Raw genomic sequence first — 23994 nt, forward strand, 5'->3', positions numbered from 1 at the left:
ACAGACCCACTGGAAGAAAACAAAACCGGAACCCTGTCAGGGTGTTGTTGAGTTCTACGGACACGTCTCGGGTACTGATCTGAGCTGCTTCTAAGGCGGGCCTTGCTTTAGCTGTATTTTTGCAAAAAAACTGTTGTAGAAGAAAAAAGGACAGCACTTGCTGAGTGGCAGGTTGTGCGAAAAAGAAATATTTGAAATGACTTGTTTTAAAAGGAGGGGATGAGAGGAAGTAAGTACACCGTGCCACTTGTCCATCTTGTGTACATAGCGCTACACCTTGTAAATACCATCTTGTATCATAAAAAAATCTTTAAAATAAAAGGGAAAATCCATTGTGAGCGGAAGTATTTTTGTATTCCACAACACGCACGGTAAAACTCAAGGCCATGTTGTTCCTTCTGTGCCGCACAAATACAGTAGAAAGGGGATTCGTGCGGTTTACCCGACACGCGAAACGTGTCGAATTTGGAACAAATTCACTTTCGAATGAATGTCTTAAATTGTGTTTTGTGTGCAGTTCCAACTTTGACCACAGTGCATCATTTTCAGCAAAAGGATTAACCCCTCTTCCTCTTACGCGAGATCCACCCATCCATTCCTAGCTGGATGGGTGGGCAACACTGCAGGGGGGAGGGGCTTAGTGATGACGACAACTATACGTCCATGTTGTGCAGTCAACTGCATCACTTTACAGAGCGCTAACAATAGCAACTATTTTGTGTATTCCGGAGACGCAACGTCCTCTACAGTAGACATTTGATTTTAGTCTATTTTGTCAAGAGTTATCGGAGCGTCTTCCCTTTTTCAAGGAGCTTCTGCAAACATTTTTTAGTCTTTTTACAAATTGAACTCGTAGCACACATGATAAAAAAAAAAAAGAGATGACCTAAGATAGAACCTTGAGGAACACCATTGTGGAGATGGCTTTAGTTTATTTGGAACAATTAGAATATGAAGTGTATGTCCGAAAAGGAGCAGGAGGAAGCAGAGTTGGTTTAATCCTACATGCATGAGTAAGTAAATAATTATTAAATACAGAAGTAAATGAGAAAGTTCTCATTAATAAATAGTTACGTCATTTATGGTTGACATTATGAGATGAATATTATTTTGTTTTTTTAAATAAGATTCAAGATGTCTACAGGATGATTCTTTTTTGTGCTTTGTAAACAGTTTCTTAAAGCAGATCATATTGTTTATTAATCAATTTCATCATTTTATTGCACTTACTGATATGCTAAAGGTTTTAAATGTTGTACGTGCATACAAATATTTTCAATTACATTTACAGGTTATATTTTCCCTCTTTTGTTAAGAAGAATTGTACTTTCTTGGGTATGGAGTGAAATTACTGCCAGAACTCCTCAAAAATCTAAAGAAAAACAACAAAACTATTTTCTTGAATTAAAAAAAAAACGATTTGCAAGTTTAAAAAAAATATTACAAAATTCTTCAATCAAAAAAAAATATTTGGAAGTAAAAAAAATTCTGTAAGTAAAACGATTTGCAAATAAAAAACATTTTTTCAATAAAAAAAAAAGGATCCGCAAGTAAAACATGTTCTCAAAGTAAAAAACGATTAGCATGTAATAAATAAATAATTATTTAATTGAAAAGACACAATTTGGAAGTAAAAAAATATATAAAATGCAGTAAAAAAAACAAATACATTTTTTTTCAATTTTAACATTTTGTTGGAAATGCATTTTTTTTCTGTGAGTAAAAAATAAATAAATTACAATCCTCAAGAAAAAAACTGTCTGCAAGTAAAAAAAAACGTTTCGCAAGGAAAAAAAGAAATTTCTTTAATTGAAAAAAAACCCAAAAACGATTGCCAATCAAAAACAATTTTCGTCATTAAAAATTGTTTTCGCAGGTAAAACAATTCTGCATGTAAGAAAACGATTGGCAAGTATAAAAACAATTTTCTGTATGTAATAAATAAAATCGAGAATAAGGACATTTTTCAGCAAGTAAAAAAAAACAATAATTTTTCTTCAATCAAAAAAAACAACTATTTGGAAGTAATTTTTTTCTGCAAATAAGAAACGATTTGCCAGTAAAAAAAAACAATTAAAATTTTGAAAAACAAACAAAAATTATCCACAAGTAAAACTTTCTCTATTTGTACGTTTTGTACGTAAAAAAATAAATAAAATAATTGTATTAAAAATAAACATTCTTCAATCAGAACATTTTTTGGAAGTATTTTTTTTCTGCAAGTAAAAAACGATTCACAAGTTTTTTTAAAAACTTAGGAAAACGATTCACGAGTAAAAACAATTTTCCTCATTAAAAAAAAATATTCGCAAGTAAAAAAATAGTATATATATATATTTTTTTTTTCTTATTCAAGAAAATTGTTTTACTTGCAAATTGCTTTTTTAACACACCAAATATTTTTTACTTGTAAAAAATGTTTTTTAATGAAGATTTTTTAAATTTATTTTGCTTGCAAATCGTTGGGTGTAAGTAAAAATATTTTGTTTGTGTTTGTAGCGTTTTGGCAGTGATGTCATTCCATATCCTGGGTAGCAGGTTATTGTTTGGTTCGTGCATCATTTTAGCTGTTTGCAAACGCACCACAATTTTAATAATAACAATAATAATACATTTTACTTATAAAGCGCCCTTCTGGGCACTCAAGGACACCGTACAAAAACAAAACAATAAAATCAATTGGATAAAAACAACCATTTTAATATTTACTATAACTCTTATAACCTTGGTTACATTAATACCAAAAATAACTGGCAAAAGGTAGAGGACTTAGAGGGGTGCCTTGGGGAACGCCTTAGTTATTCTGCACACACCAATTTGGTCCACTGGCCCATAACAAATGCTCAATACATCAACACGTACCAGAGCAGCCATTGTTTTTACTATCAAAATAAAACAACTTTATTTATATACCACTTTTCAACCACAGGCAAATGGCAACACAAAGTGCTTTACACAAAAAAAATAATATATATATATGTAAATAAAGTATAAACAATACATGAATAAAAACAACATTGAAAGAATAGTAAAAATAAAAAAACCTTATAAGAGTTTTAACATGATCAGTAAAAAGCCTGATTAAAAATGCAACTATGTCCAATAGAGCCAATAATTTAAATTAGAAAAATCTCCCATTTCAATAAAATTATTTAATAATGAATAATAGTTGATAATAATGATCAATAATGATTGATAATAATAAATTGTTCAAATAATTCCCAAAAGTAATTAATACAGTAAACTGGCATGAACAACAGTGTTTCATCCCCACAAAGCAAAAGTGGTAGTAAATAAAATAAATAAATACTCACAATAAATAAATACATGACATTTATTTGAATCCACGTAACCACTTTCAATGTGAGTGGAATTCTTTGTTTTTATTGTTAAATCAACATATCGAAATATATTAGTATTAGTAGTGGAGACTATGAATTCTTACTTGTGATCTTCAAACTGTCCACCAGAGGGCGCCAATGATTATTGAGAAACCACAGAAAAGTACTGTTATATTGTGTGACGTATGTAAAATAGAAAACCTTTTAATTTATTTCTTACTAATGAAGGGTTCAAATTACTGAATAAAACCCTGCAAGTTTACTATTTTGTATTACTTTTTGAATCGGAGCATGAAATTCAAATAAAACAAATATAAGTTAATAAAAATAAAAATTCAGAAACAATATAAAGAAGAGAAAGAGTTTGGCGTTTAAATGTATGGAGAAAATAATTATTGGTAATAAAAAAAGAAGCAGTTTGTTGCTTTAAAAATGCTAATCAGGTTGTTTGGGTTTAATGACGTCACTTCCGGGGAAAGCTTTCTCGCATCCTACTTTTTGTTGGGACCTGGGAGAGAAGTCTCGCGCAGGGGTCGTGCTCGTGAGGCGGAATACGAGAGGAAGAAAGTAGAAGACAGAAATGCTCCTAGTTGTTGTTTGGACGTGTAAAATGCAAGCGGGCGAGCTTTTGCGGATCATTTAACGGAGGAGCTTCGGTAAGTAAATATCTCTTTTTAAGTCTTCTTCTCTGGCTCCTTGCCGAGCAAGTGGACGTTCGCTCCAGCCGGGGCGGCGTTTGTTTTCGGCCACCAGAGCGCAAATGCACCGCCTGACTCCGAATGTAAGCGAGGCTGCGGCGCAGCCCGGGCAGCGAATCAAGCGCACACCTGTTGCTTCGCCTTTCTCAGGTACTTTTAGGCCCCATCGATATATAAGTCGAGACAAAAACGGATAAATCTCAGTAACATCGTGAATGTTCGCCGGAATGAACGCAATTAAGTCAAATAATCAGGCCGTTAAAGTCATCGAGCACAATATCATTCCATCCCATTGTTACATTGTGGACCGTGAACGCATCACTTGGGTTAATATTTCTCCTGAAGAAAAGGGAGTATTTCCCCTAATATGTGTCTAATTAGCCTAATAAATTGAGAATACAATTTATTTCACAAATGCATACGTGAACACCACATGTTTACTATCCAAAAAAGGAATAGGAAGAAGCAGTTGATTTATTCCTACCCCTTTTCCTTTTAGTATCAATTCCCAACACATTTGTTAACCCCTCTTCTAATGCAATTAGGGGAATTGGAGAAAAAAAGAGTAAGTTTTGCAAAAAAAAGTTAGCACTTTAATGTTAGCATGCTAACGTTTGCATGTTATTCCTACCCCTTTTCCTTTTAGTATCAATTCCCAACACATTTGTTAACCCCTCTTCTAATGCAATTAGGGGAATTAGACAAAAAAAGAGTACATTTAGCAAAAAAAAGTTAGCACTTTAACATGTTAACAGGTAACAACTGCAACTAACAATTTGATAATCGATCAATCTGTCGATTATTATTTCGATTAATCGATTAATAATCGGATAAAAGAGACAAACTACATTTCTATCCTTTCCAGTATTTAATTGAGAAAAAAAAAACAGCATACTGGCACCATACTTATTTTGATTATTGTTTCTCAGCTGTTTGTAAATGTTGCAGTTTATAAATAAAGATTAATAAAAATAAAAAAGTAGCCTCTCATAGCATAGCTCCAACAAATCGATGACTAAATTAATCGCCAACTATTTTTATAATCGATTTTAATCAATTAGTTGTTGCAGCCTTAGTAGCAAGTGTCTGGGGTAAACGGTTTCAAAACTAGCTCGCAAAGTTAGCGTGCAAATTTTGACATGTTTGCAAGCTAACGGTAGCATGCTATCAGTTAGCTTGTGTCACATACCAAGTTATATGACTCTAAGGTTTAATTAGAGGAAAAAAATAGTAGAAATAGCTACAAAAGTTAGCACTTTAATGTTAGCATGCTAACGTTTGCATTTTAATGGGTGTCAAGTGTCTGGGGTAAACGGTTGCAAAACTAGCTCAAAAAGTTAGTGTGCAAAACGGTAGCATGCTATCAGTTAGCTTGTGTCACATACCAAGTTATATGACTCTAAGGTGTAATTAGAGGGAAAAAAAGAGTAGAAATAGCTAAACAAGTTAGCACTTTAATGTTAGCATGCTAACATAAGCATGCTATCAGTTAGCTTGTGTCACATACCAAGTTATATGACTCTAAAGGTGTAATTAGAGGGGAAAAAAATGAGTAGAAATAGCTCAAAAAGCTAGCACTTTAATGATAGCATGCTAACATGCCAGTGTAAACATGCGTACAGTTAGCATGTTACATTTTGGACCGTGAACGCATCACTTGGGTTATTATTTCTCCTAAAGAGAAAACCAAAAAAAGAGTAGAAATAGCTAAACAAGTTAGCACTTTAATGTTAGCATGCTAACATAAGCATGCTAGCAGTTAACAAGTGTCACATACCAAGTTATATGACTCGTAAGGTAAACGGTTGCAAAATTAGCTCAGAAAGCTAGCACTTTAATGTTAGCATGCTAACATGCTAGTGTAAACATGCGTACAGTTAGCATGTTACATTGTGGACTGTGAACGCATCACTTAGGTTAATATTTCTCCTAAAGAAATGGGAGTATTTCCCCTAATATGTTTTTAATTAGCCTAATAAATAGAGAATACAATTTCTGTAGAAAATTTTAGCAAGGTTTTAGCAATTGCTATGGAATAGAAAAGGGGCAGGATTAAGTGAGCTCTGCTTCTTCCTACTCCTTTTCGAACATGTCGGAAAGAGAAACTGGAAATTGTGACGCGTCATGTTGTAATTGTATGCATGTTTGAAATAAACTCAAACCATAAACCATGCACAGCACAACAAACGATATCACACAAATTGATATCCATCCAGTTCCTACGATTAGATAACTAATATGTTTCTGGAAAATATGGCCTGAAAATAAAATCTCTGATTTTTCGTCATAAAAAAGAGTTTCACGATTTTTTTACCTTTTTTTTTTTTTGTCCGACTTTTTAAAGAAACCAATGAACACAAATAACAGATAATTCATAGTAGGGATGTCAGATAATGGCTTTTTGCCGATATCCGATATTGTCCAACTCTTTAGTTACAGATACCGATATCAACCGATACCGATATCAACCGATATATGCAGTCGTGGAATTAACACATTATTATGCCTAATTTGGACAACCAGGTATGGTGAAGATAAGGTACTTTTTAAAAAAATTAGTAAAATAAGATAAATAAATTAAAAACATTTTCTTGAATAAAAAAAAAAAGTACAACAATATAAAAACAGTTACATAGAAACTAGTAATAAATGAAAATGAGTAAAATTAACTGTTAAAGGTTAGTACTATTAGTGGACCAGCAGCACGCACACTCATGTGTGCTTACGGACTGTATCCCTTGCAGACTGTATTGATATATATTGATATATAATGTAGGAACCAGAATATTAATAACAGAAAGAAACAACCCTTTTGTGTGAATGAGTGTAAATGGGGCAGGGAGGTTTTTCGGGTTGGTGCACTAATTGTAAGTGTATCTTGTGTTTTTTATGTTGATTTAATAAAAAAACCCCAAAAAAACCCGATACCGATAATAAAAAAAACAATACCGATAATTTCCGATATTACATTTTAACGCATATATCGGCCGATAATATCGGCAGGCCGATATTATCGGACATCTCTAATTCATAGTCATTTTTGCTTTTATTTGATTAAAAACTACGAGTTTGAAATAGCACTGCATCTTACTCTTAGCAAAATTATTTTAATGAATAAAGTGGGTTATTTTTAAAACAAATTAGATTTGGTAGAAAATATTATTTCAAACCAAAAAGATTAAATTGAGCTATTGTAGCTAATTCTGGCATATTTACTGTGATACCTTCGCTAATATGTTGATCAATATGCATTGTCTTAATCTAATATAGAACTTTCTAGAGAAGGGACCCAGTCATGGATTATGGACATGTCCTACCAATTGTGTCCCGTGCAGGTGTCATAGTGTGATCCTCCCGGGCTCCCAGCATGCTGAGTTTCCTGCGCAGGACACTGGGGCGACGCTCCATCCGCAAACACGCGGAGAAAGCTCGGTTACGGGAGGCCCAGCGTGCCACCACACACATCCCGGCTGCCGGGGATGCAAAGTCCGTCATCACTTGCCGCGTGTCCTTGTTGGACGGGACGGACGTCAGCGTCGACCTGCCGGTAAGGAGACTGCTACAAGGTGTTCTGTATGTTGTTCTAGAAACATGTGGAAGCTACTGTGCTTTAGCGTGCCGTGAGATCCAGTCTGGTGTGCCGTGAGAGATCATCTAATTTCACCTATTTGGGTTAAAAATATTTTTTGCAAACCAGTAATTATAGTCTGAAAATGATGTGTTGTTGTTGAGTGTCGGTGCTGTCTAGAGCTCGGCAGAGTAACCATGTAATACTCTTCCATATCAGTAGGTGGCAGCCGGTAGCTAATTGCTTTGTAGATGTCGGAAACAGCGGGAGGCAGGGTGCAGGTAAAATGTTTAATTAATCAATGCTTAAACCTAAAATAAACAAAAGTTAAGTGCCCCTAAGACATTCTTGTCAACCTTGAGACCTCCGAATTCTGGAGATTGGGGGGTGGGGGTATATTTATAGCTAGAATTCACTGAAATTAAAGTATTTCTTATATAGTACAGTACAGAGTAATGAAAACACAGTTCTATTAACTGTACTGTACTTGCTGCTTACTTTAAAAAAAATAACACTTACCTGTCACTATTTGAGTAGCTTTTGTTCTGCCATTTGAGTACTGGCGAGCGATCTCTGAATCCGGGAACATATCCTTCACGGATTTGTTGAAGACATCCGCAAATGAGAACGGGATGTTGCTTGCAAGGTGGCCCATAATACTGCCTTGTGCTTCTCTGACCGTTCATGAGTGACTATATCCATTCGGCCACCGTGTTATGGCTTATAGATAAACCTATGGATAACTGAGACATATATAATAGTCTCCTTTTCAGGTGAGAGACGACGCTAAAGGCAGTGGCTTTAAGGCACGCCCCCAATATAGTTGACTGGCTGGAAATCAAGAGAAATTCGGGAGAATGGTTGTCCCGGGAGATTTTCGGGAGAGGCGCTGAAATTCGGGGTTCTGCGGGAAAATTCGGGAGGGTTGGCAAGTATGCCCTAAGAAAAGGCGTTGAAGCTTAGGGAAGGCTATGCAGAACGAAACTAAAACTGAACTGGCTACAAAGTAAACAAAAACAGAATGCTGGACGACAGCAAAGACTTACTGTGGAGCAAAGACTTACTCTGCAGCAAAGACGGCGTCCACAATGTACAACCAAACATGGCATGACAATCAACAATGTCCCCACAAAGAAGGATAAAAACAACTGAAATATTCTTGATTGCTAAAACCAAGTAGATGCGGGAAATATCGCTCAAAGGAAGACGTGAAACTGCAACAGGAAAATACCAAAAAAAAAGAGAAAAATCCACCAAAATAGGAGCGCAAGACAAGAACTAAAACACTATGCACAGGAAAACAGCAAAAAATGTCGTGATGTGACTAGGGCTGCAACTAATTTGATAATCGATTAAACTGTCGATTACTACTTCGATTATTCGATTAATAATCGGACAAAAGAGACAAACTACATTTCTATCCTTTTCCAGTATTTTATTGAAAAAAAACAGCATACTGGCACCATACTTATTTTGATTGTTTCTCAGCTGTTTGTAAATGTTGCAGTTTATAAATAAAGGTTTGTAAAAAAATAATAAAAAAAGTAGCCTCTGTGCATGCGCATAGCATAGATCCAACAAATCGATGACTAAATTAATCGCCAACTATTTTTATAATCGATTTTAATCAATTTCATCGATTAGTTGTTGCTGCCCTAGATGTGACAGTACACCTACTTTGAGACAAGAGCTATAGTGATGCATGCTTGGTTATGGTTTAAAGTCATATGCAACAATTGTGACGACGACTTTTTACTGTCAACTGAGTTTAGTTTTGTAATGATATCTGCTGGTGGTGTGCCTCCAGATATTTGCAACGCAAAAAATGTGCCTTGGCTCAAAAAAAGGTTGAAAAACACTGCTTTAGTGAATCCAATGGATTTATTTGCATTTGACCTCGGGGTTTGATCCAGGTTTTATGTTGCCGATTGTCTGATGTTCTAAATGTTTCAATGTATTTAAGGTAACAATATCAACACAATAGTTGAATGACTTCCTTACTAGGGCAGTGAATCTATGGGCACCACACCATTCCAGTCTACTCTCCATTCAATATCTATACTTTTTTTAATAACATTGGCTGCCAGTTCTATGATTGACTACATTCCTCCTAAAAAAATGGATAAACATCTCTGATACGTTCTATATTACTTAAAAGAAAAGTTGTTTTGTTTGAATCAAATCCTACCCAATCATTTAATAAAGTCATACAAATAAGGCAACAAGAGAAATATCCAACACTTCTCTTTTCTAAAGTAAATCAACAATATGATTTACAAAAATTGCATTATTGACTTTATTTTAACAAAAAATCTTAGGGTACATTAAACATTTGTTAATTATTTCTAATTTTGTCCTTAAATAAAATAGTGAACATACAAGACAACTTGTCTTTTAGTAGTAAGTAAGCTAACAAAGGCTCCTAATTTAGCTGCTGACATATGCAGTAACATATTGTGTCATTTTCCATTCTGTTATTTTGTCAAAATTATAAAGGACAAGCTGTAAAAATGTATTATTAATCTACTTGTTCATTTACTGTTAATATCTGCTTGCTTTCTGTTTCAACATGTTCTATCTACACTTCTGTTCAAATGTAATAATCACTTATTCTTCTGTTGTTTGGATACTTTACATTAGTTTTGGATGATACCACAAATGTTGGTATCGATCCGATACCAAGTAGTTACAGGATCATACATTGGTCATAATTTCAGTTCTCATGGGTCCAGGGACATATTTCCTGGGTTTATGAATATAATATGAATTTTTTTAAAAAGAAAGAAAAAAGATTTTGTGACGATAAAAAATATAGATGTAATCATAGTAATATCGGCTAAATACTATGGCTGCGAATCTTTGGGTGTCCAACGATTCGATTCAATATCGATTCTTGGGGTCACGATTCGATTCAAAATCGTTTTTTTTCGATTCTCGATTCAAAAACGATATTTTCCCGATTCCAAGGGATTGTCTATTCATTCAATACATAGATTTCAGCAGGATCTACCCCAGTCTGCTGACATGCAAGCAGAGTAGTAGATTTTTGTAAAAAGCTTTTATAATTGTAAAGGACAATGTTTTATCAACTGATTGCAATAATGTACATTTGTTTTAACTATTAAATGAACCAAAAATATGACTTATTTTATCTTTGTGAAAATATTGGACACAGTGTGTTGTCAAGCTTATGAGATGCGATGCAAGTGTAAGCCACTGTGACAATATTGTTCTTTTTTTTTATAAATGTCTAATGATAATGTCAATGAGGGATTTTTAATCACTGCTATGTTGAAATTGTAACTAATATTGATACTGTTGTTGATAATATTCATTTTTGTTTCACTACTTTTGGTTTGTTCTGTGTCGTGTTTGTGTCTCCTCTCAATTGCTCTGTTTATTGCGGTTCTGAGTGTTGCTGGGTCGGGTTTTGGTTTTGGATTGCATTGTTATGGTATTGCTGTGTATTGTTTTGTTGGATTGATTAATAAAAAAATAAATAGATTTTTGAAAAATGAGAATCGATACTGAATCGTACAACGTGAGAATGGCGATTCGATTTCCAATCGATTTTTTCCCCCAAACCCCTAGTACTCATTCTATTTGTGTTTGGGCTCCAAAATATAAGGTTCTTGATCATAATTTTTCCCAATTGTTGGCTCTCACAAAGTCTGCTCGATTAGCATTGTTGTTGAGCATTCTGCTCCGCCGCTCCCAGTCTGTGGAACGCTCTCCCTGACCACCTGAGGGCACCACAGACTGGGGATGCTTTTAAAAAAGGCTTAAAAAACCCTTCTTTTTAAAAAAGCCTTTTTTGATACTAATTAGTTTTTAGATACTAATTACTAGGGATGTCCGATAATGGCTTTTTGCCGATATGCCGATATTGTCCAACTCTTTAATTACCGATATCAACCGATACCGATATCAACCGATATATACAGTCGTGGAATTAACACATTATAATGCCTAATTTGGACAACCAGGTATGGTGAAGATAAGGTACTTTTTAAAAAAATGAATCAAATAAAATAAGATAAATAAATTAAAAACATTTTCTTGAATAAAAAAAGAAAGTAAAACAATATAAAAACAGTTACATAGAAACTAGTAATTAATGAAAATTTGTAAAATTAACTGTTAAAGGTTAGTATTATTAGTGGACCAGCAGCACGCACAATCATGTGTGCTTACGGACTGTATCCCTTGCAGACTGTATTGATATATATTGATATATAATGTAGGAACCAGAATATTAATAACAGAAAGAAACAACCCTTTTGTGTTAATGAGTGTAAATGGGGGAGGGAGGTTTTTTGGGTTGGTGCACTAATTGTAAGTGTATCTTGTGTTTTTTATGTGGATTTAATAAAAAAAAAAAAAAAACGATACTGATAATTAAAAAAACGATACCGATAATTTCCGATATTACATTTTAACGCATTTATAGACCGATATTATCGGACATCTCTACTAATTACTAGTTTTAGCTATTTGGCTGTTCTAGTTTTTATTTGTATTTATTTTTTATTATCTTTTTTTAATTTGTCTATTTATTTATTCATTTTTTTTTTTTTTTTATTACAATTTTTTTTTTTATACACTGTAGCACTTTGAGGTTGTTTACTCAATGTAAAGTGCTTTTTACAAATAAAATCTATTATTATGGGAAAGGGATCTGTGGTTCCTCCTCCACGTCACGAATCACGTAACTGGCTTCCTTGTTATCTCTCAATAAGGCTTGGGAATCTCTGTGAGATTGATACTATTTTGATCATTTTTTTTATCCACAAACTTTGGAAGTCTTTTGGTGTTATAAATCAGATCTATCTCATAATAGCTTCAATGTAGAGACACCTTGTTTCTCCACTCCACTGCTACTTCAAGTGTGATGGGAGCGACACACGTCACCACTATGTTGTTGTGTCAGTAGCACAGCCTCTTTTAAGCTGATTGACATGTGGGCGTGTGCAGTGGATCACCTGTAAGTCCGTGATCCTCTCTGGACAACATGCTTAACCGCATGACGGCGTCGTCAGCGGGTCACGTGACCATCAGCTCATGGCCAAGTAGACATGGTGCATGCTTCACTTTTGACACCACTTCCCTCCTCCCCTCTGAATTCCTACCAAGTAATTTCTTCCTTCCGCATGCTGCTTGCATGTTGTTTTCTACCTTTGATCTATAACTGGGCATGGAGAGAAAAATCAATTATCAGTGTCACGTTCTATTCCCCATGTTATTAAAACAGTAATGATTACAAATATTAGGCTTTTTTACCTTTTTATTGTGAAAAAGCCTTAGGTGAGACTAGCTTGGTTCATTTATGGTTATAACCTAACTTTTTCTTACATAGCTTTACTGCAACAAATACCCTTTCATTATTAGTAGCAGTAATATTAGTAGTACTAAAGCATAGGTGTCTAACTAAAGACCCGGGGGCCAGATGTGGCCCGCCACTTCATTTTATTTGGCCCTTGAAAGCCTGGAAATAATATGTATCAATAAAGTAACTTTTCTTACTTATGACATTGACATTCTTATTCTTTCTTTCCATTTTGGGAGAAAAAAAATATATGCACTCCATTTAATCGCAAATTATGTTAACTTAAATATTGTCTGTGCAAAAATATATGATCAAACATTCAAACCATTTTTAAAAATAGAAATAAATACTAATAATAATGATTTAAAAGCAAGTTATCCATCAAATTGTGCAATGTAAAAGTAGCAATAGATTTCATGGTAAAATTGTGAAATTTACTGTGGTTTTTACAGCATTTTTCTCTAAATGAAAAAAACAGGACTTTTTTTACTGTAATAAACTGTGGTGCCGTTTTGGCATTTACAATAATACACCAAAAAATTTGATTTGCGGTTAAAAAAAAACAACAACAAAAAACTGGCAGCTCAGTTGCCAAAATTTTACTGTTGTTTTTTTTCAGTAAAAAAACAAATGTAAATTCCATCCATCCATTTACTACCGCTTGTCCCTTTCGGGGTTGCGGGGGATTCTGGAGCCTAAATTTTACAGTAAAATTCTGGCAACTGAGCTGCCTTTTTTTTTACCATAAAAACAGCAGTACTGTTTTTCCATTTACACTAATATACACTACATTTTGAGCTGAAATTATTGCAACATACCATTTTTTGTTTTTTTTAAACTCTACTAATAAAATGCATGAAATAATTGTGTAAAAATAGTATTAGAAGCGGCCCTCTGGGGCCAAACATAACTGCGATTTGGCCCTCAGTGAAAAGCACGTTGACACCTCTGTACTAAAGGATGCTCTGCTATCTGCAAGGTGAAATCCATGCAGTGAATAAATAACATCCTGAAATGTGATTTATAGTTTGACATCTTATTATGCCGTCGTTGTCGTGCTTAAAGACGGTCGTGTTTATTATGGATTAACCCGAGGGGTGGCCTACACTTAGAACAGGACCACAGTCAATCTCACACACACACACACACACACACACACACACACACACACACACACACACACACACACACACACACACACACACACACACACACACACACACACACACACACACACACACACACACACACACACACACACACACTCCCCTTTTTTAGCATCCAATGAACATGTTTTTGGAGCACGGGGAAAACGTGCAGACTCCACACAGAAAGGTCTGAGTCAACACAGATTAGAACCTTTATGGTGTTCAGTGACGACACTTAAACAAAAGCCAAAAACCTGTAACAGCAACTAGAGCTGTGCCGGGGTGATATGGCAACAATCATGTCACAATACTTCTTTTCATTTTTAGTCTGTGCACTGTATTTTCCAGACTATAAGGTGCACTTAAAATCCTTTTTTTCCCCTCAAAACTCGACAGTGCACCTTATAACCCGGGGCGACTAATGTACGGAATAATTCTGGTTTTGCTTACCGACCTGTAATAAGTGTGACCAGTAGATGGCAGTCACACATAAGAGGTACGTGTCGACTGCAATATGACTGAAGTAAATGACACCAACATTTTATGTTCCATTAAAAATATAAAACATTACCGACCTCGAAGCAATTTTATTTGGTACATGGTGTAATGATAAGTGTGGCCAGTAGATGGCAGTCATACATAAGAGATACGTGTAGACTGCAATATGACGCCAGTAAACAACACCAAAACTTTAAATGTTCCATTAAAAATATAGAACATTACACACGGCACTCGAAAATCTATCAAAATGTTTTAGTACGACTTTGGTAAGCTATGAAGCCGCACCGCTTGATGGATTGTTGGCGCATTAAACATACAAGTATTATTATAGTGTGTGTATAAGGTAAGACATATCTGGCGTTTTGTTTTGCAATATTATGCAAAAGCAACTTTTCTTACCTTCTGGTACCTGCTGATATGTATTTACAATGGCGGACGCGCGCACATTATCAGGACTTATGCAGATCCCAAATACAGATCAGCAGGTACCAGAAGGGAAGAAAAGTTGCTTGTGCATAATATTGCGAAACAAAACGCCAGATAAGTCTGCTAATAGGCGCCATTTTGCGGTCCTTATACACACACACCATAATAATACTCCTATGTTTAATGCGCCGACAATCCATCAAGCGGTGCGGCTTCATAGCTTACCAAAGTCGTACTAAAAACATTTTGACAGATTTTTGAGCGCCGTGTGTAATGTTCTATATTTTTAATGGAACATTTAAAGTTTTGGTGTTGTTTACTGGCGTCATATTGCAGTCTACACGTATCTCTTATGTATGACTGCCATCTACTGGCCACACTTATCATTACACCATGTACCAAATAAAATTGCCTCGAGGTCGGTAAGCACAACCAGAATTATTCCGTACATTAGGCGCACAGGGTTATAAGGCGCACTGTCGATTTTTTGAGAAACTTAAAGGGTTTTAAGTGCGCCTTATAGTCCGGAAAAATACGGTAAATTAAAGATGCATCAATAATCGTTTTTTAATCGATCGCGGCTCCTGAATTGTAATCGTAATTGAATCGTGAGGTGGCCAAAGATTCCCACCTCTAATAAATAATATTAAAAAACAACTTTTTTTAAAGGCTTGTCCAGCAGTTTACTGACATATATTATATAAATAACTTTTACTGCAAATCAATATTGGTTATTGGCCTCCTTCACTACTAATAATCGGTATCGGTATCAACCCTGAAAAAAACCACATCGGTCGATCTCAAAAATTCTGCCATTTGTAACCAATGCATTTCTGAGCTGGTTTTGCAGTTGCACTCAAACTTATGACAACAATAAATGTTGTATAGGCGATACAGCAGAAAGAGGACTGAATAGTTTACTGTGGCATGAATCTTGCTGGACTGGCTGAAACAGTTTTCTATGATATCTGGCAGTAAGAATGCATAGAACAGGAACTTCCAAGCATTGTAACAAAACTGTCACACACACACACACACACACACACACACACACACACACACACACACACACACACACACACACACACACACACACACACACACACACACAAGAGTTCTTTGTACTCTCCCTCCCAGGGTACCGTAGGGGTGCACTCTGCCTCCTCAGCTATGCCAACTAGCGTGGGGCCGAGCTGCTCACTAACTGACAAACTAACTAAGACACCGATGACCGGTCGTGTTCTGAACTCCTATCTTGCACTTTTGTCTAGTCATATGAGGAGTGATATCATGCACAGTGTGGACGTTGACAAACCCACTATCGTCTAAAAGTGAAACATTGCAACATTTGTCTTGCACTCGTACAGTATATGCACAGAATACAGTTGGAAAATAGTTACATACTGAGGGAAAATTGCTTGCATTTGTGTAATTTACTGTTTTATACATTACTAAAACATTTTTTGTATCCCCTTTTTGTGGGGAAAAAACGAAATGGCCACAAAGTCAGGTGACTATTTGATTGCCCACTCCCCTCAGCTCATGCATCTCTGGGGCACTCGACCACCCACACCCCCCTTCCCGTTACCGTGGAAACTCTGTCGTCGTGCCTCGAGTGGAGGTTTGGAAGACGAGTGTGTGTGTGTGTGTGTGTGTGTGTGTGTGTGTGTGTGTGTGTGTGTGTGTGTGTGTGTGTGTGTGTGTGTGTGTGTGTGTGTGTGTGTGTGTGTGTGTGTGCGCGTGTGTGTGCGTGTCAATGTGAGGGAGAGATCTTCCAGTCACAGGCAGTAACTGGTACAGCCTTGTTGGAAGTACAACTCCTTTTCAGACCATTTTGGATTATTTTCTCCTACCTGAGTTAAAAAAACTAAACAAGGAAGTGTTTTTAAGACACTGTCTCGTAATAAGTTATCAATCAATCAATGTTTATTTATATAGCCCTAAATCACAAGTGTCTCAAAGGGCTGCACAAGCCACAACGACATCCTCGGTACAGAGCCCACATACGGGCAAGGAAAAACTCACCCCCAGTGGGACGTCGATCGGTACTGTTCACATTGGAACTGATACGATACCAATTCCCGGTACCTGGGAATCAATACGGGTACTCGATGGTAGCAATTTTTGGTGCTTTTGTTTGTGTTTAATAAATATTAATTGTTTTGTAATAAAAAAAAAATATTGCAACATTAAAAAATGAGCTGATTACTGTTGTCCAGTTGTTACATCTTGTTTTATTTAGGGCTGCAACAACTAATCGATTAAACCGATTAAAATCGATTATAAAAATAGTTGGCGATTAATTTAGTCATCGATTCGTTGGATCTATGCTATGCGCATGCGCAGAGGCAATTTATTTATTTATTTATTAAAACATTTTTTTTTTATAAACCTTTATTTATAAACTGCAACATGTACAAACAGCTGAGAAACAATAATCAAAATAAGTATGGTGCCAGTATGCTGTTTTCCCCCCCAATAAAATACTGGAAAGAATAGAAATGTAGTTTGTCTCTTTTATCCGATCATTAATCGATTAATCGAAGTAATAATCGACAGATTAATCAAGTATCAAATTAATCGTTAGTTGCAGCCCTAGTTTTATTGTGACATTTCTGAGTCAACTACAGTTGCAAGTCCAAGACGTCAGATGGCAGTAGTGTATAGTTTATAACAGTGTTTCATAAGCACCAAAAAATATCGGTTTCTCAGCTGTGGTCATTATGGGCCGCAGCAGTACTCAGTTGCAATACACTTATCCACCACTTGTGGCAGCAGTGACAAAATCTTACAAACAGAAGAAATCTGGAGCTCAAGTCATCGAAATAATTCTTAAGTGCAAAAATGATGACTAAAGTGGTGAAGCTAAATGTGGGATGTAAATAATAATGGAAGTATAATTGTTTGTATATAGTATATAATTGTTACAAAGGTTTAACTAACACGTGTACAAGGATATTTCACATGTCTTTACTGTGTATATAATTGAACAGTGTTTATGTTGTGTACAAGGTGTATTTATAATATGTTGTGCAAAGGAAATTTCATATTTTTAGGAAGCTCATCTTGTATTTGACATTGTTTATAGGGTTAGGCGCAATAAGTGTTCAACTTCAGCCGAAACCCTTTCGGTCTGCAACATTTTCAATTTATGAATGTACAACTGTTTGTTTATGTAAAACTGTCAGTTTATTTTGTTGACCACTGACCGAAGAAAAAACAAACAAACTAATAATAATAAACTGTATCTTCATTTGCACTTTTTAATTTTTATTGACAGTTTATTAAAAAACATATATATAACTATTATTTATTATTAATTCAGTTACAATGTTTTTATTTAGTACTGTGTAATAGGACTTTGAATCTTCAGGCACAACACGATTCGATTTTTGGGGGTAACGATTCACTCCAGGATCGGTTCTCGATTCAAAATCATTACTTTTTAAAAAAAACATTGGATGCCAGTTGTATGATTAACTACATTCCTCCATAAAATAAACAACTCTGATAAATGTGTATATTACTTACCGTATTTTTCGGACTATAAGTCACAGTTTTTTTCATAGTTTGGCCGGGGGTGCGACTTATACTCAGGAGGGACTTATGTGTGAAATTATTAACACATTAGCGTAAAATATCAAATAATATTATTTAGCTCATTCACGTAAGAGACTAGACGTATAAGATTTCATGGGATTTAGCGATTAGGAGTGACAGATTGTTTGGTAAACATATAGCATGTTCTATATGTTATAGTTATTTGAATGACTCTTACCATAATATGTTACGTTAACATACCAGGCACGTTCTCAGTTGGTTATTTATGCCTCATATAACGTACACTTATTCAGCCTGTTGTTCACTATTCTTTATTTATTTTAAGTTGCCTTTCAAATGTCTATTCTTGGTGTTGGGTTTTATCAAATAAATTTCCCCCAAAAAATGCGATTTATACTCCAGTGCGACTTATATATGTTTTTTTCCTTCTTTATTATGCATTTTCGGCCGGTGCAACCTATATTCCGGAGCAACTTATACTCCGAGAAATACGGTAAAAGAAAATTGGTTTTATTTGATACAATTCTACCCAAACACGTTATAAAGTTAAATACAAATAAGGCAACAAAAGAAGTATCCAACACTTCTCTTTTCTAAAGTAAATCTGTACATCAGGGGTCCCCCAAACTATGGCCTGCCAGCGTCCAAAATCCGGCCCGCAGGAAGTCGTGTTCGATACCTGTCCCTAGTTAACACATTTTTGCTGTTTACAGCATGTTGGTGTCAATACAGCAAGGTGCTTCTGCAAACAAAACTTGTCTTTCTGTGTGTTTTTCAGAAAAAAGCCAAAGGCGAGGAGCTGTTTGACCAGATCATGTACCATCTTGACATCGTAGAGAAAGACTACTTTGGACTGCGCTTCATGGACTCTGCACAAGTTCCGGTAAGAATGTCCAGACCAGACCAGACCAGCCTACACTAACGACAGTACAGCTTCTGGTTATATCGTTGTGTGAGTGTTCAAATTATATATTTAAGCAGTTTTTTCTGTTAAAAAAACAAACATGTGATACAATACTGCCATCTATTAGCATGGCTTGAGGGCTCTAAATTACATCCTGGCTTAATTTACGGAAAAAACGAGCCTATATATTTAAAAACTAATCTTTTTGTTATTATTGGTTATTAGTATTGATATTTCAGCTTGTTCTTGTTACATGATGCCTTTATCTGTATTTTATTTAGGAGTGTCCCCATCAGATAATGATATTGGTCTGATAGCAGCAAAAACCGAGTATCAAACTATATCGGCTTCCATCTAAAATCTCAGTCCTGCAGAGCGTTTACCAGCAAAATGTCCTCCAATGAGCGCACACGTTTGGTCTTTTCTTGTATTTTCGTGAAGCCATTTACAAAATGTACTACTCTACTAGGAGCTCGTGGCTACACAAAAGCTAAACACAAAATAGCACACAAGCTAGTCTTTAAAGATCTTTAAATGAACAATATTGCAGCATAAAACACATTTTTGTGTAATTATTTCATTTTTTTCTTTATTTAGTTATGTTTTACTTCTTTCATATATTTTTTGATTAAAAAAATGAAACACAACTTTTAAACCAGATGAGGCAATTCCTGAAGGAATTGCATGTGAATGCTCCAATGCTGAAGTTGAACTGAAATCCTGGAATTTATTTTTAGAATTGTTGAAGTAGAGCACACAATTCCCAAACAGGCTGAATATTTTGGAGTTGGGACAGTTTGAATCAGATGAAAAATGTGTAGAAGAATGTCCCACTGATTTCATTGGGAATTTCCAAAAATTTGGGAATTTCGGGAAAAGCGAGAATTTTTTTTGAACTGGTTAAAAAACTTGAATGATCAGAATGAGTTGAAATGGTTGGTGTTGGAATTTTTCAAATCGGTTGAGAAATGTTAAAGTAGTAACACAGTGGTTCTCAAATGGGGGTACGTGTACCCCTGGGGGTACTTGAAGGTATGCTAAGGGGTACGTGAGATTTTTTTTAAATATTCTGAAAATAGCAACAATTCAAAAATCCTTTATAAATATATTTATTGAATAATACTTCAACAAAATATGAATGTAAGTTCATAAACTGAACATCAAATCAAGTAGGCTATTCCATTCATTACCATAAAGCCAGGGTTTCCCCCATGCCATGATGGTTTGACCCTCACTAAAATGTCTGTCAAAAAGAACTGTGAAAAGAAATGCAACAATGCAATATTCAATGTTGACAGCTAGATTTTTTTTTGACATGTTCCATAAATATTGATGTTAAAGATTTATTTTTTTGTGAAGAAATGTTTAGAATGAAGTTCATGAATCCAGATGGATCTCTATTACAATCCCCAAAGAGGGCACTTTAAGTTGATGATTACTTCTATGTGTAGAAATCTTTATTTATAATTGAATCACTTGTTTATTTATTTTTCAACAAGTTTTTAGTTATTTTTATATCTTTTTTTCCAAATAGTTCAAGAAAGACCACTACAAATGAGCAATATTTTGCACTGTTATACAATTTAATAAATCAGAAACTAATGACATAGTGCTGTATTTACTTCTTTATCTCTTTTTTTCAACCAAAAATGCTTTGCTCTGATTAGGGGGTACTTGAATTAAAAAAATGTCCACAGGGGGTGCATCACTGAAAAAAGATTGAGAACCACTGTAGTAACATGTTGAATTGAGAAATGGTATTATGGAATTTCAGGGAAAAACAGGAATTTTTCCCGTTCAAAAAACAACTTTTTATTTTTTGTCCTGATTAAGAGGAATGTTTTGACGGTGGAATGGAATTTTAAATTGTTTTACTGAATGAGACACCCAGAAAGTACATGAAAATAAAGAATGTGGGATTTACAATACTAACTATGAACGATAAAACACTGAATGTTGACAACATATGAACGTCACACACCCTCTCCATCCACATATTTTACAATCAAGCGAAACGCAACAAAAATGCAACAAACACAGCAAAATATGAACGTGAAGGGTAAAAAAACCCACTTACAATCTGATACATTTGATATAGCACTAAGTTTTAGAACTTTGTTGTAAAAACGTCTGTCCCTGACACCTGCATTTTCAGGCTGGTTCTGGAAACGCTCTGTGGAAACGCTCCCCACCCACACTGCTTGGTGCCTCGTCTGAGCTGCTGTGACTTAGATTACCATAGTAACTAATTAGATAACCATAGTAACTAGTATATCACGCAAAAGTGCAGATTCCAACCATTGAAATACTTTGTATAGTTCAAGACTTACGCTCATTTGAAAACATCACTGCACATCATAATGGCAGCTACACTTTCCATCTTAAAGATCTAAAAAAAATATTTGGGAATGTCCGGTGTGCCAGATTGAAAAGCTTAACGGGCCTTAATTTGCCCAGGTTTGGCTAAGAGGGACCGTGAGCTCTGCCTCTTCCAGCCGTAACAACATATCGCGATTACCGACGCTGGAAAAGTTATCGTCTGAATTGTCATTTATCGTTTACCTTGAAAATCCGTGGGAGAAGGGGTAAATCCGTGGGAGAAGGTGTAAATCTCGCGCCAGGCCGTACCCATAACCGCAGCAGGTCTCCAAGGTGAACAGCCTCTGACATGTTAGAACAATTAATTAACAGTTAATTGACTTATCAAATATTGTCCCAGGCTTAGTTTATTGTATAAAAGTGATTAGTGTACCACTCAACAAAGTTGGATCGTAGTTTGGAACCTTCGCGGTCAGTGTCTCTGCTAACAGGCTTGGTTATGGCACTCTTGTCGGCTTAGAGAGCCAACCAGCGCTCGGACACAGACCGTTCTTAGTCGGTCACTGACCCTGCTCCTTCACACTGATACTCTGTGAAGGCCATGAAGAGGAACAAGGACTGATGGCAGGAAAGATTTAGCAGAGGGGAGGGACTCATCACTCAGCGGTGGACGCAGTCTGAAAAGTGGGAGAAAGGAGGAATGCGGGGGAGAGGACGCCGCAGTGCTTTGAGTTTCCCACTTGTTCACTTAACACACACATGATTCATCACTGTCACTACCTTTTCCTCTCCTTGACTTTCATCATGCGTCATAGAGCCTTCATGTCTCGCGGAGAACAAAGTGTGTCTGAGGAAAGGTGATTCTACTGCAGGGATATTCAACTTTTTAGAGGCCACATTTCCAGAAAGCCAAGGACCGAAAGGCCTGACGTCTCGCTTCACTATTAGTCTTATTTGTATATTTAAGGGAACTAGTGTCCTCCACAGTTGGATTTTTTTTGTCTATTTATGTTGTCAGAGGTACAGGACCTTCTGCAAAAATGTGAGTCTCTCACAAGTTTTTTGAACTGAGCTCACAGGCCAACAGTTGAATAGCCCAAATGTTGAAAATGAGAGGGCCTAAAATAGAACCTTGAGGAACACCACTAGTACAACTAAAGAAGAACAAATGACTACTGACTGCACCTGAAGTAAACAAGCTACATCAACACCTTAGTCATAAATCACTTTACAAAAAACATGTTTAGCTTCCAAAAAGGAGAAGACTTAAAGGGATGCCTAGAGGACCACCTCAGAAATGTAAATCACAACATTTGGACCCCAGTGTTCTATGTTGGCTGCCAAGGTTAAAATGCAAATCCTACGATCTGCCAATGTGTTTACTCTGGTTCCAATTATTAAGTTAATTTGCTGCAACAGGGTATCTGGATTTTGAATTTAATTCTAAAGGCTTAGTGGCCACATGCGTGGACAGCACCTTTTTAGCTCCTATTTCCAAAATTGTGTACACTACTGAATTGGGGTCTTATGGCCGCTTATGTGGACACTTATACTGCCATCTGGTGGTGTCAGAAGAGTATAACATACAATGGAATTTGGAAAAAAAAAGTGTAAAAATAAGAATTAGCATGTCACTAAACATGAAGTACACGTTTGTTACTTATGGACTAAGTACATCATATCAAAAGATGATTCTTAGTTTTTATTCTAATTAGGGTCCAAGAAGCCCAAATAGCAAAGAGAAATTAAAAAAAACATGTAAACAAACAGCTTGGGCCTTAAGAGGTTAAGGCCTTAAAAATGTCTGAAATTCTCCTGAAATCTCAAAGGTTTTGAATACAATTTTGAAAGGTCTTAAAAATCTTATCAAGTGACTTTATTTTGTACCCGAAGGTAGATTTGTTTTGCGGTGTAAAATACAGGAGAATGACATGCATGTATAATAAAGTAAACAAAAGTATTGACACAATAGACATCACAACATGACAGAGTAACTCAGCAGGCTGCCTGGGACCAGGAACAGGAAAAGAAGAAGAAAAAAGTCACATGAACAGGAAAAAGAGTCAGAAAAAGTTGCTAAAAGGCAGTAAGGTAAAACTACCATGAATTAATAAGTAGATACAAAAAAATAAATATGTGCAATATAGCTATCATTTGTTTAAAAGGCAAATTTGACTATTAACGTTACTTTTATTGAAAACA

At 35.6% G+C, this 23994-nt stretch overlaps 2 protein-coding genes across 6 annotated transcripts in view; one reads left to right on the forward strand and one right to left on the reverse strand.

The window, feature by feature from the left end:
* LOC133663222 (frizzled-7-like) overlaps positions 1-23994 on the reverse strand; it is a 791936-nt gene that overhangs the window by 376973 nt on the left and 390969 nt on the right. The gene's annotated exons all lie outside the window — the stretch shown is intronic.
* The window catches only part of epb41l5 (erythrocyte membrane protein band 4.1 like 5), an 81046-nt gene continuing 60872 nt past the window's right edge, over positions 3821-23994 (forward strand). For all 5 annotated transcript variants that reach the window (XM_062067527.1, XM_062067525.1, XM_062067526.1 and 2 more), the window contains exons 1-3: positions 3821-3997; positions 7375-7586; positions 19348-19452. In XM_062067527.1, the coding sequence (XP_061923511.1) occupies positions 7407-7586; positions 19348-19452 (285 nt within the window). In that variant the 5' untranslated portion in view covers positions 3821-3997; positions 7375-7406. The remainder of the gene's footprint in view (positions 3998-7374; positions 7587-19347; positions 19453-23994) is intronic.

The sequence above is a fragment of the Entelurus aequoreus genome, linkage group LG13, assembly GCF_033978785.1.
Source record: "Entelurus aequoreus isolate RoL-2023_Sb linkage group LG13, RoL_Eaeq_v1.1, whole genome shotgun sequence".
Lineage (NCBI taxonomy): Eukaryota > Metazoa > Chordata > Actinopteri > Syngnathiformes > Syngnathidae > Entelurus > Entelurus aequoreus.